Genomic DNA, 16,404 nt, shown 5'->3' on the forward strand with positions numbered 1-16,404 from the left:
CAAGGATTATCATTGTTAAAAGGATTCTCTGCATTCTCTGCTCATTCTTAATCTTTTAAGTTTGTTTGTCTTTTCAAACTAATACGGTCCATTTGTCCATTACAATGGAGATGCTGTCAAATTTTAAATTAAATTAAATTCGGAAAAAATCTCAATTGTAAGATGTTTATTTAACCCTAACTAGTGAGGAAATCACAAAAAAGAGAAATTGGATGGCATTTTTGGATTGGATTTTTTTCTTGGTTCCTAGGAGGATATAGAAAATGTTTTAGAAAATTGGTTGGCCTACCCATTCTACATTCAATTCTGTTTCCATCCTTATAGAGCGTATATACCACACTAACATTACATCAAATTGAGACTAAGATTTGAAAAGTTTAAAATCAACTCCCTTGGTTTGGTATAAAAAATAATAATTATACAAGAACTGAATTACCCTACAGAACCATTCATTAAACAAATATTAAGGTATTTAAAAGGAGTATATCAACACTTGAAGCATATATCAGGCTGTTGAAATATCTACATGTTTAAATAGAACAGGGATGGGTACATTCTTGTACTTCATTGGTCCAGTGAAGCCATGATGTCATCAGGTAATTCAAACTGAATGATTTATTCAAGAAGCCTCTCATATCTGACAGTAGAAAGATGGTTCTCTCGTGGTTTCACACTGGACATGACAGGCAGCTGTGCAAGGCCAGATAACAGTAGCCTACACCTTACACCAAGGAAGATCATTCAGGAAGTGAGTGGGGACACAAATAATGACAGGAAGTGCTGAGGACACAAAGAGCTGTCATTGGCTGTCCTGGTTGAAGACCACTCCCACTTGTCTTCTGGCCTCATCCATGATCTCTGTGAGCAGGGCGGAATCAGCCAGAGGCATCCTGGAGCTCTCTTTCAACCCTGAGAGAAAGGGCACAACAAGGACGTAAGTCACACCTGTCACAAAGGTCATTAATAACTAAAAGGTGTGGGGGGAGGGGCTTAAAACCTCCATATTGGCACAACAAGTAATGTCAAAATATAATTCCCCTCAACTACTGATGTTTCATGAAGGAAGTTATTATGAAGTAACAAGAAACAGAAGGAAGAAATTAAGGAATTTATAATTGAAAACTGAAATAGAACCTTGCTTGCTAACAGAGCTCTTCCAACATACCATCTTGATCTTTATTTTTCTGTAACTCGTAATTAGTTATTTCATCATCAAGGGCCTAGATATATTAAAGAAATTCGGTAGTTCGGTAGAGGTTTGGTAGCATGTCATAGTCTTCCTACACCTTTACAGTTCCCCTTCTGTGCTATGTGCTTGTGAGGGAGAGGAGGCAGGGGAGAAAGGCTATTTTAAGGCTTGGACTGGGATGAAAATTGAAGTGTGCCTCATACTGTGCGAAATTGCCCATGCTCCAAAACTAACACCCTTGACGCCTGCACTCCTGAACATGTAAGCATGTTTGTGATCAGGAGCCGGGAGACGTGCGCGCACTCAACCAATGACAGAGGAGTGGAGTCATTTTTACATTTCACCTTTTGTTGTTTGTTTTTTAAACATAAAGAAACTTCCCAACAGCACGAAGCTGTTTCATGGGCAGTGTGACCCACTGTTGATGGCACTGAACACTACTGCAGTATGACCCACTGTTGATGGCACTGAACACTACTGCAGTATGACATTTACATTTACATTTACATTTAGTCATTTAGCAGACGCTTTTGTCCAAAGCGACGTACAAGGGAGAGAACAGTCAAGCTAAGAGCAATAAAAAAGCATGGTGTAACAATAAATACTACTTTACATGAGAATTAGAAAAAACAACAACCTAGAAAAGAGGAAAAAGAAGTGCAGGAATGTAACTGCTGAAGTGCAAGTTAAGCGCTAGTCAGGTGCCAGTTAGGAGGGGAGGTGCTCTCTGAAGAGTTGGGTCTTCAAAAGCTTCTTGAAGGTAGAGAGGGACGCCCCTGCTCTGGTAGTACTAGGCAGTTCGTTCCACCAACGTGGAACTATAAATGAAAATAGTCTGGATTGCCGTGCTTGCACGGACGGCAGTGCCAAACAACGCTCACTAGACGAGCGCAGCGTCCTGGGTGTAACATTTGCCCTTACAAGAGCATTTAGGTAGGTGGGAGCAGAACCAGTAAGCACTCTGTAGGCAAGCATAAGTGACTTGAACTTAATGCGAGCAGCTACTGGCAGCCAGTGGAGCTCGATGAGTAGCGGGGTGACGTGTGCCCTTTTCGGTTGGTTGAACACCAGACGCGCCGCCGCGTTCTGGATCATCTGTAGTGGTTTCACCACGCAAGCCGGCAGGCCCGTTAGGAGGGCGTTGCAGTAGTCAAGGCGGGAGCTCACCAAGGTTTGCACCAGCAGCTGGGTGGCATACTGGGTTAGGTACGGCCTGATTTTGCGGATGTTGTATAGCGCAAAGCGGCACGACCTGGAGACAGAGGCGATGTGGGCCGTGAAGGTCAGTTGGTCATCAATAATGACCCCGAGGTTTCTTGCTGTTTTGGATGGAGCAAGAGATAAAGAGTCAGTATTGATCTTGATGTTGTGGTGGATGACCTGTTTGGCTGGGAAGACCATCAGTTCCGTTTTGGCCAGGTTCAGCTGAAGGTGGTGATTTTTCATCCATGTGGATATATCAGCGAGACAGTCCGAAATCCGCGTCGAGACCGTGGTGTCCTCAGGAGGGAAAGACAGAAACAGTTGAGTATCATCGGCATAACAGTGGTAGGAAAAACCATGCGAGCGGATGATAGGGCCCAACGAGGTGGTGTAAATGGCAAAGAGAAGTGGTCCCATCACCGAGCCTTGGGGCACCCCAGTGGTGAGGCGGTGAGGTACAGACAGCTGACCTTGCCATGACACGTTGAACGAGCGCCCAGTGAGGTAGGATTCAAACCAGGAGTGCGCATTGCCAGAAATGCCCATACTTGACAGTATGGACAGAAGGATGCGGTGGTTGACTGTATCAAACGCAGCTGATAAGTCAAGCAGGACGAGAGCCGAGGATTGAGCTGCTGCTCTAGCTGTTTTTAAGGCCTCCATTACAGACAACAGGGCTGTTTCGGTGGAGTGACCGCTTTTGAAGCCAGACTGGTTCGGATCGAGGAGATTGTTCTTTGACAGGAACTCGGTGACCTGTTTGGAAGCTGCCCTCTCAATGGTTTTAGATAGGAGCGTGAGAAGTGAGACCGGTCGATAGTTTTCCACCTGAGTGGGATTGAGAGACGGCTTCTTGAGCAGCGGCGTTACCCGAGCCACTTTGAAAAGAGAAGGAAATGTTCCAGAATTAAATGAAGCATTAATCACCTGTGTTATTGCCGGTAAGACGGCAGGCGATATGGCTTGAAGGATGTTGGATGGGATGGGGTCCAGCGGGCATGTAGTTGGACGGCTACCTGTTAGGATTTTGGAGACCTCACTCTCGCTGAGAGGGATGAAAGAAGGAAAAGATGAGCTATTGACGGTTGCGCCCTTAGGGGAGGGGGACAGTTGGTCGAACTGTTGCCCGATGGCTGCCACTTTCTCTGTGAAAAAGGAAGCAAAGTTATCAGCAGTGAGGTTAGTAGCTGGGGGGGGAGGAGGAGGGTAGAGCAGAGTTTTGAAGGTGGAGAATAGTTTCCGAGCGTCAGTTGCACCGTTGATTTTGTCATTGAAAAAAGTCTTCTTAGCAGCAGTGATGCTGGATGAGAAGGAGGCCAGCAGTGTCTGGTAGCTTGCAAGATCGTCCAGCGCGGCAGATTTGTGCCACTTTCTCTCAGCCGCTCTGAGATTGGAGCGCTGCGTTCGGAGGGTATCACTCAGCCACGAATGAGACTGGGTAGATCGAGCAGGTCTGGTGGAAAGTGGACACAAGCTGTCCAAGCATGAGCTCAGAGTGGAGCAGAGAGCTTCGGTGGCATCATTGACACCTAGTGAGGAGAAAGTGGATAAAGGTGGAAGAGCAGAAGAAACCAGAGAGGAAAAGTGGGTGGGAGAGAGGTTGCGGAGGTTGCGCCGGAACGAGACCATCGGAGGGGGGACAGAGGGTTGCTCAATGAGCCGAACATCGAAGCGAATGAAGAAGTGGTCCGAGCAATGCAGAGGGGTTACCGTTAGGTTGTCCGTGGTGCAGTTCCGAGCAAGGATGAGGTCAAGCTCTTTTCCTGCTTTGTGAGTTGGAGGAGTGGGGACCTGTTGTAGGTCGAACGAGTGAACCAGGGTTCGAAAGTCAGCTGAGTTGGGATTGTCTAGGTGGATGTTCATGTCGCCAAGGATGAGTGTTGGACACTCCTGCTCAGGGATGGATGACAGCAGGGTGTCCAGCTCATGGATGAAATCACCCTGCTGTCCTGGTGGACGGTAGATAACAATCACATAAGTTTTAACAGGAGCAGTTACCATAATTGCATGATATTCAAAGGAGGCATACCTGTTTGAAGGCAGCAGTGGAGTGAATTTCCAGTTGTCTGAAATCAGCAGCCCCGTCCCACCTCCACGACCAGATGGCCGGGGAGTATGGGAGAAGGCATAGTTGGTGGAGAGTGCTGCCGGGGTAGCATTGTCTTCAGGTGTGATCCATGTCTCCGTGAGAGCTAAGAGCCCTAGGGAGAGGTGGTTGGCATAACCTGAGATGAAATCAGCTTTCTTGACTGCAGACTGACAGTTCCACAGGCCAACAGAGAAAGAGGTTACAGTAGATGAGGTTTGTTGAAGTGAGCGGAGGTTACCCAGGTTGCGCTGCCGTCTGCTGCGCTGTGATCTTTTTTGACAACCAGTGACAACAGAGATGCTACTGTGACACATGGCTATGGCAGAGTCAAAAATGAAAAAGTTTACCTTGTTTGTGAACCTTGTTTCGGTGGACTTGTACAGGTAGACTTGTACGTCTTTACCCAAAAAGGTCTTCACACGAAAAGGGCTGAGCACGAGGGCTGACACTTCCGCTGACGCTTCAGCAGCAGCCCTATGGAAGTAGCATGCTCACTGATTGCACCTGGCTGAAGGCCCTCCCAGATCTTGATTACACAAAAGTGGCTGATTGTTGGAGGTGTGGCTTGACAAACCTTGGCTTGAGTGAAACTAACTTGGCAAACAGGGTAATTGCCAAGATAGTGCAAATTCAGAGTAATCCAAGTAATCTAGGTACAATTTAACTAGCAAAGCAGTACATAACTACACACACACAGTCCTTAAAGCCCTCTAGCTTTCTCTGAAGTAATTAAGACTGTAGTAAGCTCTTATATACCTGCTGTCCAGTGAAACAGGCCCTCCCAGATCTTGATTACACAAAAGTGGCTGATTGTTGGAGGTGTGGCTTGACAAACCTTGGCTTGAGTGAAACTAACTTGGCAAACAGGGTAATTGCCAAGATAGTGCAAATTCAGAGTAATCCAAGTAATCTAGGTACAATTTAACTAGCAAAGCAGTACATAACTACACACACACAGTCCTTAAAGCCCTCTAGCTTTCTCTGAAGTAATTAAGACTGTAGTAAGCTCTTATATACCTGCTGTCCAGTGAAACAGGCCCTCCCAGATCTTGATTACACAAAAGTGGCTGATTGTTGGAGGTGTGGCTTGACAAACCTTGGCTTGAGTGAAACTAACTTGGCAAACAGGGTAATTGCCAAGATAGTGCAAATTCAGAGTAATCCAAGTAATCTAGGTACAATTTAACTAGCAAAGCAGTACATAACTACACACACACAGTCCTTAAAGCCCTCTAGCTTTCTCTGAAGTAATTAAGACTGTAGTAAGCTCTTATATACCTGCTGTCCAGTGAAACAGGCCCTCCCAGATCTTGATTACACAAAAGTGGCTGATTGTTGGAGGTGTGGCTTGACAAACCTTGGCTTGAGTGAAACTAACTTGGCAAACAGGGTAATTGCCAAGATAGTGCAAATTCAGAGTAATCCAAGTAATCTAGGTACAATTTAACTAGCAAAGCAGTACATAACTACACACACACAGTCCTTAAAGCCCTCTAGCTTTCTCTGAAGTAATTAAGACTGTAGTAAGCTCTTATATACCTGCTGTCCAGTGAAACAGGCCCTCCCAGATCTTGATTACACAAAAGTGGCTGATTGTTGGAGGTGTGGCTTGACAAACCTTGGCTTGAGTGAAACTAACTTGGCAAACAGGGTAATTGCCAAGATAGTGCAAATTCAGAGTAATCCAAGTAATCTAGGTACAATTTAACTAGCAAAGCAGTACATAACTACACACACACAGTCCTTAAAGCCCTCTAGCTTTCTCTGAAGTAATTAAGACTGTAGTAAGCTCTTATATACCTGCTGTCCAGTGAAACAGGCCCTCCCAGATCTTGATTACACAAAAGTGGCTGATTGTTGGAGGTGTGGCTTGACAAACCTTGGCTTGAGTGAAACTAACTTGGCAAACAGGGTAATTGCCAAGATAGTGCAAATTCAGAGTAATCCAAGTAATCTAGGTACAATTTAACTAGCAAAGCAGTACATAACTACACACACACAGTCCTTAAAGCCCTCTAGCTTTCTCTGAAGTAATTAAGACTGTAGTAAGCTCTTATATACCTGCTGTCCAGTGAAACAGGCCCTCCCAGATCTTGATTACACAAAAGTGGCTGATTGTTGGAGGTGTGGCTTGACAAACCTTGGCTTGAGTGAAACTAACTTGGCAAACAGGGTAATTGCCAAGATAGTGCAAATTCAGAGTAATCCAAGTAATCTAGGTACAATTTAACTAGCAAAGCAGTACATAACTACACACACACAGTCCTTAAAGCCCTCTAGCTTTCTCTGAAGTAATTAAGACTGTAGTAAGCTCTTATATACCTGCTGTCCAGTGAAACAGGCCCTCCCAGATCTTGATTACACAAAAGTGGCTGATTGTTGGAGGTGTGGCTTGACAAACCTTGGCTTGAGTGAAACTAACTTGGCAAACAGGGTAATTGCCAAGATAGTGCAAATTCAGAGTAATCCAAGTAATCTAGGTACAATTTAACTAGCAAAGCAGTACATAACTACACACACACAGTTCTTAAAGCCCTCTAGCTTTCTCTGAAGTAATTAAGACTGTAGTAAGCTCTTATATACCTGCTGTCCAGTGAAACAGGCCCTCCCAGATCTTGATTACACAAAAGTGGCTGATTGTTGGAGGTGTGGCTTGACAAACCTTGGCTTGAGTGAAACTAACTTGGCAAACAGGGTAATTGCCAAGATAGTGCAAATTCAGAGTAATCCAAGTAATCTAGGTACAATTTAACTAGCAAAGCAGTACATAACTACACACACACAGTCCTTAAAGCCCTCTAGCTTTCTCTGAAGTAATTAAGACTGTAGTAAGCTCTTATATACCTGCTGTCCAGTGAAACAGGCCCTCCCAGATCTTGATTACACAAAAGTGGCTGATTGTTGGAGGTGTGGCTTGACAAACCTTGGCTTGAGTGAAACTAACTTGGCAAACAGGGTAATTGCCAAGATAGTGCAAATTCAGAGTAATCCAAGTAATCTAGGTACAATTTAACTAGCAAAGCAGTACATAACTACACACACACAGTCCTTAAAGCCCTCTAGCTTTCTCTGAAGTAATTAAGACTGTAGTAAGCTCTTATATACCTGCTGTCCAGTGAAACAGGCCCTCCCAGATCTTGATTACACAAAAGTGGCTGATTGTTGGAGGTGTGGCTTGACAAACCTTGGCTTGAGTGAAACTAACTTGGCAAACAGGGTAATTGCCAAGATAGTGCAAATTCAGAGTAATCCAAGTAATCTAGGTACAATTTAACTAGCAAAGCAGTACATAACTACACACACACAGTCCTTAAAGCCCTCTAGCTTTCTCTGAAGTAATTAAGACTGTAGTAAGCTCTTATATACCTGCTGTCCAGTGAAACAGGCCCTCCCAGATCTTGATTACACAAAAGTGGCTGATTGTTGGAGGTGTGGCTTGACAAACCTTGGCTTGAGTGAAACTAACTTGGCAAACAGGGTAATTGCCAAGATAGTGCAAATTCAGAGTAATCCAAGTAATCTAGGTACAATTTAACTAGCAAAGCAGTACATAACTACACACACACAGTCCTTAAAGCCCTCTAGCTTTCTCTGAAGTAATTAAGACTGTAGTAAGCTCTTATATACCTGCTGTCCAGTGAAACAGGCCCTCCCAGATCTTGATTACACAAAAGTGGCTGATTGTTGGAGGTGTGGCTTGACAAACCTTGGCTTGAGTGAAACTAACTTGGCAAACAGGGTAATTGCCAAGATAGTGCAAATTCAGAGTAATCCAAGTAATCTAGGTACAATTTAACTAGCAAAGCAGTACATAACTACACACACACAGTCCTTAAAGCCCTCTAGCTTTCTCTGAAGTAATTAAGACTGTAGTAAGCTCTTATATACCTGCTGTCCAGTGAAACAGGCCCTCCCAGATCTTGATTACACAAAAGTGGCTGATTGTTGGAGGTGTGGCTTGACAAACCTTGGCTTGAGTGAAACTAACTTGGCAAACAGGGTAATTGCCAAGATAGTGCAAATTCAGAGTAATCCAAGTAATCTAGGTACAATTTAACTAGCAAAGCAGTACATAACTACACACACACAGTTCTTAAAGCCCTCTAGCTTTCTCTGAAGTAATTAAGACTGTAGTAAGCTCTTATATACCTGCTGTCCAGTGAAACAGGCCCTCCCAGATCTTGATTACACAAAAGTGGCTGATTGTTGGAGGTGTGGCTTGACAAACCTTGGCTTGAGTGAAACTAACTTGGCAAACAGGGTAATTGCCAAGATAGTGCAAATTCAGAGTAATCCAAGTAATCTAGGTACAATTTAACTAGCAAAGCAGTACATAACTACACACACACAGTCCTTAAAGCCCTCTAGCTTTCTCTGAAGTAATTAAGACTGTAGTAAGCTCTTATATACCTGCTGTCCAGTGAAACAGGCCCTCCCAGATCTTGATTACACAAAAGTGGCTGATTGTTGGAGGTGTGGCTTGACAAACCTTGGCTTGAGTGAAACTAACTTGGCAAACAGGGTAATTGCCAAGATAGTGCAAATTCAGAGTAATCCAAGTAATCTAGGTACAATTTAACTAGCAAAGCAGTACATAACTACACACACACAGTCCTTAAAGCCCTCTAGCTTTCTCTGAAGTAATTAAGACTGTAGTAAGCTCTTATATACCTGCTGTCCAGTGAAACAGGCCCTCCCAGATCTTGATTACACAAAAGTGGCTGATTGTTGGAGGTGTGGCTTGACAAACCTTGGCTTGAGTGAAACTAACTTGGCAAACAGGGTAATTGCCAAGATAGTGCAAATTCAGAGTAATCCAAGTAATCTAGGTACAATTTAACTAGCAAAGCAGTACATAACTACACACACACAGTCCTTAAAGCCCTCTAGCTTTCTCTGAAGTAATTAAGACTGTAGTAAGCTCTTATATACCTGCTGTCCAGTGAAACAGGCCCTCCCAGATCTTGATTACACAAAAGTGGCTGATTGTTGGAGGTGTGGCTTGACAAACCTTGGCTTGAGTGAAACTAACTTGGCAAACAGGGTAATTGCCAAGATAGTGCAAATTCAGAGTAATCCAAGTAATCTAGGTACAATTTAACTAGCAAAGCAGTACATAACTACACACACACAGTCCTTAAAGCCCTCTAGCTTTCTCTGAAGTAATTAAGACTGTAGTAAGCTCTTATATACCTGCTGTCCAGTGAAACAGGCCCTCCCAGATCTTGATTACACAAAAGTGGCTGATTGTTGGAGGTGTGGCTTGACAAACCTTGGCTTGAGTGAAACTAACTTGGCAAACAGGGTAATTGCCAAGATAGTGCAAATTCAGAGTAATCCAAGTAATCTAGGTACAATTTAACTAGCAAAGCAGTACATAACTACACACACACAGTCCTTAAAGCCCTCTAGCTTTCTCTGACCCACTGTTGATGACACTGAACACTACTGCTTATTAACACGAAGGAGCCAAGCCATCAGTGCTCTTTGTGCTCCTTGCACATGAACTTATGATACTTGTGTGGTCTGACGTGAACCAAGGGTGAAGCAGATGAATGTCAGCAACACGCTTGATTTTTGCCTCGATGAAGACCTCCAGGGTTGAACCCATGGGAGCAGAAAAAGCTGAAGTGAGCAGATCTTTATTGACCTTCTTTTCACCTCGTGTCACCTCTGCCTGTGCCCTGAGCCTGTGTGCGGGCTTACACAGAATGTGGAAACATTTTTATATTTCCATGCTCCTCTGATTCAGCTAAAGAAGCTGCAAGGCAACGCCTCCTAAACGTGCCTGTCTGGTGGTGAGCTCTGTTAGGTGCTTTTTATAAAAGTGTATACTAAATTAAGTAGGGTACATGTTTTTGTGTTGTGTTGTTGTGAAGCTAGTCTCACTATGTGTGCTGCATCTGGGAGTGAGTAACACTCTGCACAGCACAGCAGAGCACAGCACGTGACGGAGGCGTACCTTTGAGCAGACACGCAGACACCTTTGAGGCGCCACCCCTCCTCGGCCTCGTAGCGCAGGCCGGTGCTGTTGGTGAAGTTCATGGCCATGCAGGGCTCAGGCAGCGGGTACTCCGTCTCCTTCCCGTTCACCACCAGAGATGAAGGGCACCACATGGGAGAGGGGATCTAGAGCAGGGAGAATTACTCAGACAAAATACACAGTACAACGCAAAACAATATAATATAATATAAAATATTAATATAACACAACCCAGAAAAAAGTGTGATACTTATTTCCCATGATCAAATGCAAATCAATTCATAACTGTTATAAAATGCAGTTTACTGGATGTTTTTGTTTTGATATTCTGTCACTCACTGTTAAAATAGACCTACCGATACAATTATAGATCACGCATTTCTTTGCAAGTGGGCAAACTTGAGAAATCGGCAAATACTTATTTTCTCCACTGTGTATAGGCAGTGTGCTCCATAGCTCTGGGGCGTAATTGACAAAGGCTGCATCCCGATTTTCTTACGGCTGTTGCTGGGAACCTCCAATAAACCAGCATTAGATGATCGCAGTGTTCTTGAAGGCAAGTATTTGACAAGGGAGTTTGCAATGTAACTTGGTCCTAGCCCATTAAGGGATTTGTAAATAAGGAGAAGGACCGATCAATTCTAAATGTTACCGTAAGAAAGTGCAGAGCAGCTAAAACTGGACTAATGTGCTCTCTCCTCATGGTTAGTAGCCGAGCTGCAGTTTTGAATGAGCTGAAGTCTCTAAAAAAATTTTTTTCGGGAGGCCAGTTAGAATTGACCTCTTCTGTTATGTTTGTTCATAATCAACAAGAATAAGCTTGTGAGACAGTCTGCAGGATATTCATAAAAAACCGTGTCATTAGTATGAACAGTTGAGACAACTTATCCCTCCTTCGTCTTCCGGGTCACGACCTGGCAGGGAGAGAGGGAGCATGCGCAAAGACGCAAAGTCCAGTTCCTTATCCAATTCACCGTTACATGCCGCAATAGTCGAACTATCAACTGGATCGGATCGAGTTATCCAGGGGTGTTAGTCCGACTATGTGCGGTCCGACTACGATCCGACTAAGGTGCTTACATGAAACGGATAATGCGATTTCAGTCCGACTAAGGCAGTTATTCGAATCCATGTAACCACGGTCAGTCACACAAAGATCCATCAATGTGATGCAGGTGAAAGTTCCTATGGTTGAAACTTTTTTACAGTGTTTTCTGAGGCCATTATCAGAAATAATACTGGCTCTAAGTTATCATATATATAACACAAATACACACAGAGACCACAGTTCCTATCTCTGAGGTCAGATGATGTGCTTTTAAGAGGATATGCAATTCAGAGGAATTCAACATACTATTTACATTCAAGTGTATCCATTTGGCAGACATTTTTATCCAAAGCACCTTAAAGCACAGGTGAGGTACTATATGTGTTTTATGAGCCTTTGTGCCACCTAGGAATAACATCCAAGATAGTTAGCACCTTGTTGAGCTAGAGGAACTGGAAGTGAAAATATAGAAACAGTACTACCAAACCATGATTACAGGCCCAAGTCTTCATAGGGTCATTCCACGCCAAACGGGACAATTAAAGGAAAATTCCCCACTCGACCATCTCAGATTTGGCTGAAAAAATTCAAGGTTGTTCATACACTTCTTAATATGAATAGTCCCAAATATTAGCTCTCTACTCCCAATAGTTTTGTCACAATAGGATGTTTTAGGGGGGAGGGGGTGCCAATACTTAAGACGCTTATGAGCAGGGTTTTGTGAAGAGCCATTTTCAAATTGCTATTACTAGAAAAGTATTTAAGCTAGCTCCTTCAAACTTTCTAGGCTTAAAATATGATACCATTACTTGAAGAATATCGACTTCTAAGGGAGTGGCTTGGGTATATCATAGTATTCGGGGTGCTTGAATTTGCGCAAACATTTTACACTATGCTCTTGTCGTAGCATCTTTGAAGGACTGTGGAAAGCTCAATGTTAAAGCTAGAGACTTGATATTATACACAGACCTTCCTATGTATGCTTCGTATGTTGTATGTATGTTGTAAAACTGTCCTTATGTGATGAATGGGCTGGAAGATATTAAAGCTTGAAAATGGATGAAAACCCATTTTGTGCCATTTTTGGCATGCTATAGCAAAAAAATGACATCATTTACCAACATGTAACAATTTTTTTTTGGAAAGATTAGATATTTGTTCTTAACATATCAAAAAGTTGTGATGGCGTTCTGCCTCATTTTCTCAAAATATTTTTGGGAAAATATGGGATTTTTGTACACGCCCAGCATTCAATGGCCTATGGAAGCATATTCAAATGGTAGCAAAGGGTAAGTTTATTTGTGATAAAATCACATCACAAGAGAACGTAAAATTCTCCATTCAGTATCAAATTCATCTTAATATATTAATTTAGACCAATTACAATAGGGAAATGGCCGGTGAATTATAGGATTATAGACCTGTGTCCGTTTTAAAGCAACAAAAGCTATCCTGTGTTGAATCTCCCAAATTAAACCAGGTGTAAATTATACAGGAATGTGTGTTCAAATGGTTCGATCCTAGATCCAGACTATTAGCGAATATGCAAAAGACCGCAACTCTGGATTGAGGAAACGTGCATGACCAAATCTGGCACGGAGAGCGTAAAATGTCTGCTGTTTGTAGCGCATGCACGTGTGGTCTGAAAACCAGCCAATATGCACGATAAACTCCACACAAGTTTGTGAAACTGTCTGTCCTTTGCTCATGGGTTTGTTATCAGCATAAAAACATTGATTACAACACCTGTCGGTTTTAGCTTTGGTTGTTGAGCCTGTGTGACTGTCGTTGGTAGTTCTATTTATAATGTCTTAACCAAGCATCGCTAAATTTAGAGACGTTACCAGCGCTTCCTTGTTCGTTAAAATGGTTATACATGGTGGTCTTCCGGAGGGAGTGTCTTAAGGGAGACGGTGAAGTCATTGCTGATCTGTCCCGCGGTACAAATTCCCCACCTAGTTGCCATATTGCCGTCACCGACTAACCATATACAGCCAAAGGCGGAGACACCCCGTGCCTAGTTTCTAATGCTTTACCTCTCCCCGCCACACGAGGGACCCTGCATCCCCACACCCTGTCTAAGAGGACAAGGGGACAAAGCTTGGAACAGCTAAAGACAAATACACCTTTAACTAGCAGACTGCCATTTATTTATTTGGTATTAGTTATAATACGTTATTTGTTAGAGAACAGTGCCAAGACTTGCAGTGTCAGATGATAAGAGATGATGTGAAGATTTTTTGTAAGTGCAAAAGTGTAAAAATTCAATACAAATTTACTTGACTCAAATCTTGTGGCGTGTTTTTGTATCAGTGACTCTAAGTGACAAAAATGTAGCACTTTTTAAACTATAGAATTATTTTCCCATACATGAAATATTAATAATGTCCAGTGGATGACTTAAATTAAGGGTAAGGGTTAGAAAAATGGTCTTTTCAACATATGCATATTTTATTCGCTATCAAGCACTTACACTAGCCAAAATACATAATTTACATCATAGCAATGACATAAAAATAGTAATTTCATGCATATTTTATCCGCTATCAAGCAGTCACACTAAGCATAATACATCTCAAATGTTTTCATGTAGTACAGACTTTCAACGTGGACAGAGATTTAAAGCCATGAACTGCCAAAATCAGATATTCAGTATACAGAGGTTATACACAAAACATTTTGCAGTAAAAAACATATATGAATAACACAAATAATATTTTTTACCACAATAGTGGTGCTGGTGATTACAGGCCCAAGTCTTCATAGAGGTAGTACTCCTGATCTTTAAGTACACGGAGCATGATGCCACAAGCTTTCTCTCCTTTATTCTGTAACATGGTGAGGAGGGAGCTCCACTGGTCCTGCAGCACACTGCTTTTCTGCAGGACTTCATTAACCTCCCACTGGTTAATCACAGATGGACGCTCCGCCTGAAGACTGTCCAGCATATCTCTTAGGAGACCTTCAGATCCTCTGTTAATGAGATCCCGCTGAACCATGGACACTCGCTCTGTGAAAAGATCATAAGAGAGGTCAGAACTTTAAAAGTAAACACTAACAATAACTGATTATATTAAAACAATAACAACACTAACATGATGCAGTTACGTTGACAGGGAACAATGGGAGAAACAATGTGAAATATGAAATCACTCATAAACCAGTCATATAGGTACAAAGTTATATAGGTGTTACTAAAGTGAAATACAGAGATGACATTTAGGTGGGAATATCTATTAACAGTTGCTGCAATCATACGAGCCAAGCGAACAACCCCAGATGTGTGACCATATGATTTAGTAAAAGATCCTCAGTGTAACTTTGATTAAACAGTGTCAACACCAGCTCAAACTATGAGGACTACTAACCATGTGATCATTCCTTACCTGATAACACGATTGATTAGCCATTTTTTTTACAAACTATATTGTAGTGGCTGTTCATGGGTAGGTAGTTAGCTAGCTAACTGTTACCTAAACTCTGACGTCAAACTGTATGTGTGCCAACACAAACAGCACAATATATATATATGGGAACCCATTTTCCAATACACTGCACTCTAGTGGACAAATGCTGCGTTGCAGTCCTCTAAATTCCTCAAGCATAACATTTGACCTGTGCTGGTGATCTCTTTCCCATCATACATTTGAGATTTGATCATGTACAAATTCACACATCATAATTTACCAAAAGCTGTTTTCCATTCTGAAGCTTTTTCTTTTCTGAACAATTTTTAAATGTGTTACAAATACTTAAACCTTAAACTACATTATATACATATAGGTACTTGGTGATTGCAAGGAGGAAATATAAAGGTGGTGTATATATGTTTACCCAAAGCGTCATCCATGTCTGAGGCTGCCATTGCTATATCTCCAGAAACAGGACCTTGAGCTTGAAGACACAACATGAAATATAAGAGACAAGACTGGTGGACAGAAGTGCAAAATGTAGGGTGAAAATCATCAGTAGGCCAAAAATGATCGACACACAGGGCTGGCCCTAGCACATTTGGCGCCCTAGGTAAATTTCACTCGGGCGAATGTGAAAGTAATATTCTCTTTCCAGTTGTCCGGTCTTTACATTAGAAAATTGACAATTTCGAAGACTTATTATGTTGAAATGTAGGCCATTGTTTTATGTGTCCATTAAATGACAAAGATGACATATCAGACAGAATACAGTTCTTCAGCATAAACATGATTTCGCATACTTTGACAAAAGATTGTTTCGAGCGACCTACACTTAATTTTTGCATGATCTTCGCGCAGTTTGGAAGCTGTGCAGTTACACCCGATGAACCTCAAAATTCCTTCTGTTTTATCGACTGCATCATTCTCAAAAGTTTGAAGCAACAAATCAGCAAGATCAGCGTCGTCTTTGGTGCCCTCAATTTTGCGCCTAGTGATGGCAGTGCCTTGAGCTTCATCCAAGAATTTCCTTCTGAACTTTTTGGAATCGTTGCTTTTCAAATCCTCAAGACTACGCTCCAAAATATCTCTTACTGTCTTTTCCATGCCAAATTCAGAGCAAGTTTTCCGTGCTGGAGAAACCTTACTATGTAGCAGTGACGTGTGGTTCGTGGCTGGTGAGGAACAGAAACCAGAAGTGATTTCGTCATTCCGGTCTCTAGTTTGTTAAAATATAGACATGTATACATGTCTATGGTTTAAAATTACGATACGTTTTATTGTCTAATACCAGGACTTTTAAACGATCGTTATACGGCTCAATACTCAACTGACTTGTTAACCGAACTTTTACGAAGTCATACGACTAAACTCACAAGTGACTTGTTGTTAACCTAACTTTTACGAAGCTATAGGGGTAAACACACAACCGGCGTGCTAATCGAACTTTTACACCGTGTCAAATAAGATATTAATAGTTTC

General features: G+C 42.3%; 1 protein-coding gene and 1 long non-coding RNA gene across 2 annotated transcripts; both read right to left on the reverse strand.

The window, feature by feature from the left end:
- Positions 1-631: 631 nt before the first annotated feature.
- Positions 632-13,553, reverse strand: LOC116220677. The gene is made up of 3 exons (XR_004163796.1): positions 13,259-13,553; positions 10,444-10,610; positions 632-909 (listed from the first exon to the last, which is right to left on the reverse strand). It is a non-coding gene; the product is annotated as an uncharacterized LOC116220677 (long non-coding RNA).
- Positions 13,554-13,961: 408 nt separating this feature from the next.
- Positions 13,962-16,106, reverse strand: LOC116220678 (apoptosis-associated speck-like protein containing a CARD). Its single transcript, XM_031568603.1, has 3 exons — positions 15,756-16,106; positions 15,347-15,406; positions 13,962-14,522 (listed from the first exon to the last, which is right to left on the reverse strand). The coding sequence occupies exons 1-3, from the start codon at positions 16,027-16,029 to the stop codon at positions 14,257-14,259; spliced, it is 600 nt and encodes a 199-aa protein (XP_031424463.1). The 5' UTR covers positions 16,030-16,106; the 3' UTR covers positions 13,962-14,256.
- Between the last annotated feature and the right edge of the window lie 298 nt (positions 16,107-16,404).

This window comes from Clupea harengus, chromosome 6, assembly GCF_900700415.2.
Source record: "Clupea harengus chromosome 6, Ch_v2.0.2, whole genome shotgun sequence".
NCBI lineage: Eukaryota > Metazoa > Chordata > Actinopteri > Clupeiformes > Clupeidae > Clupea > Clupea harengus.

Bases quoted from the DNA above. Each gene is read 5' to 3' on its own strand.
- LOC116220678 (XM_031568603.1), bottom strand. From the start codon at position 16,029: ATGGAAAAGACAGTAAGAGATATTTTGGAGCGTAGTCTTGAGGATTTG. The intron at 15,407-15,755 runs GTAGGTCGCTCG...TGTGTCTTCAAG, and splicing joins AGATCATGCAAAAATTAAGT to CTCAAGGTCCTGTTTCTGGA. The intron at 14,523-15,346 runs GTAAACATATAT...ATCTTTTCACAG, and splicing joins AGACATGGATGACGCTTTGG to AGCGAGTGTCCATGGTTCAG.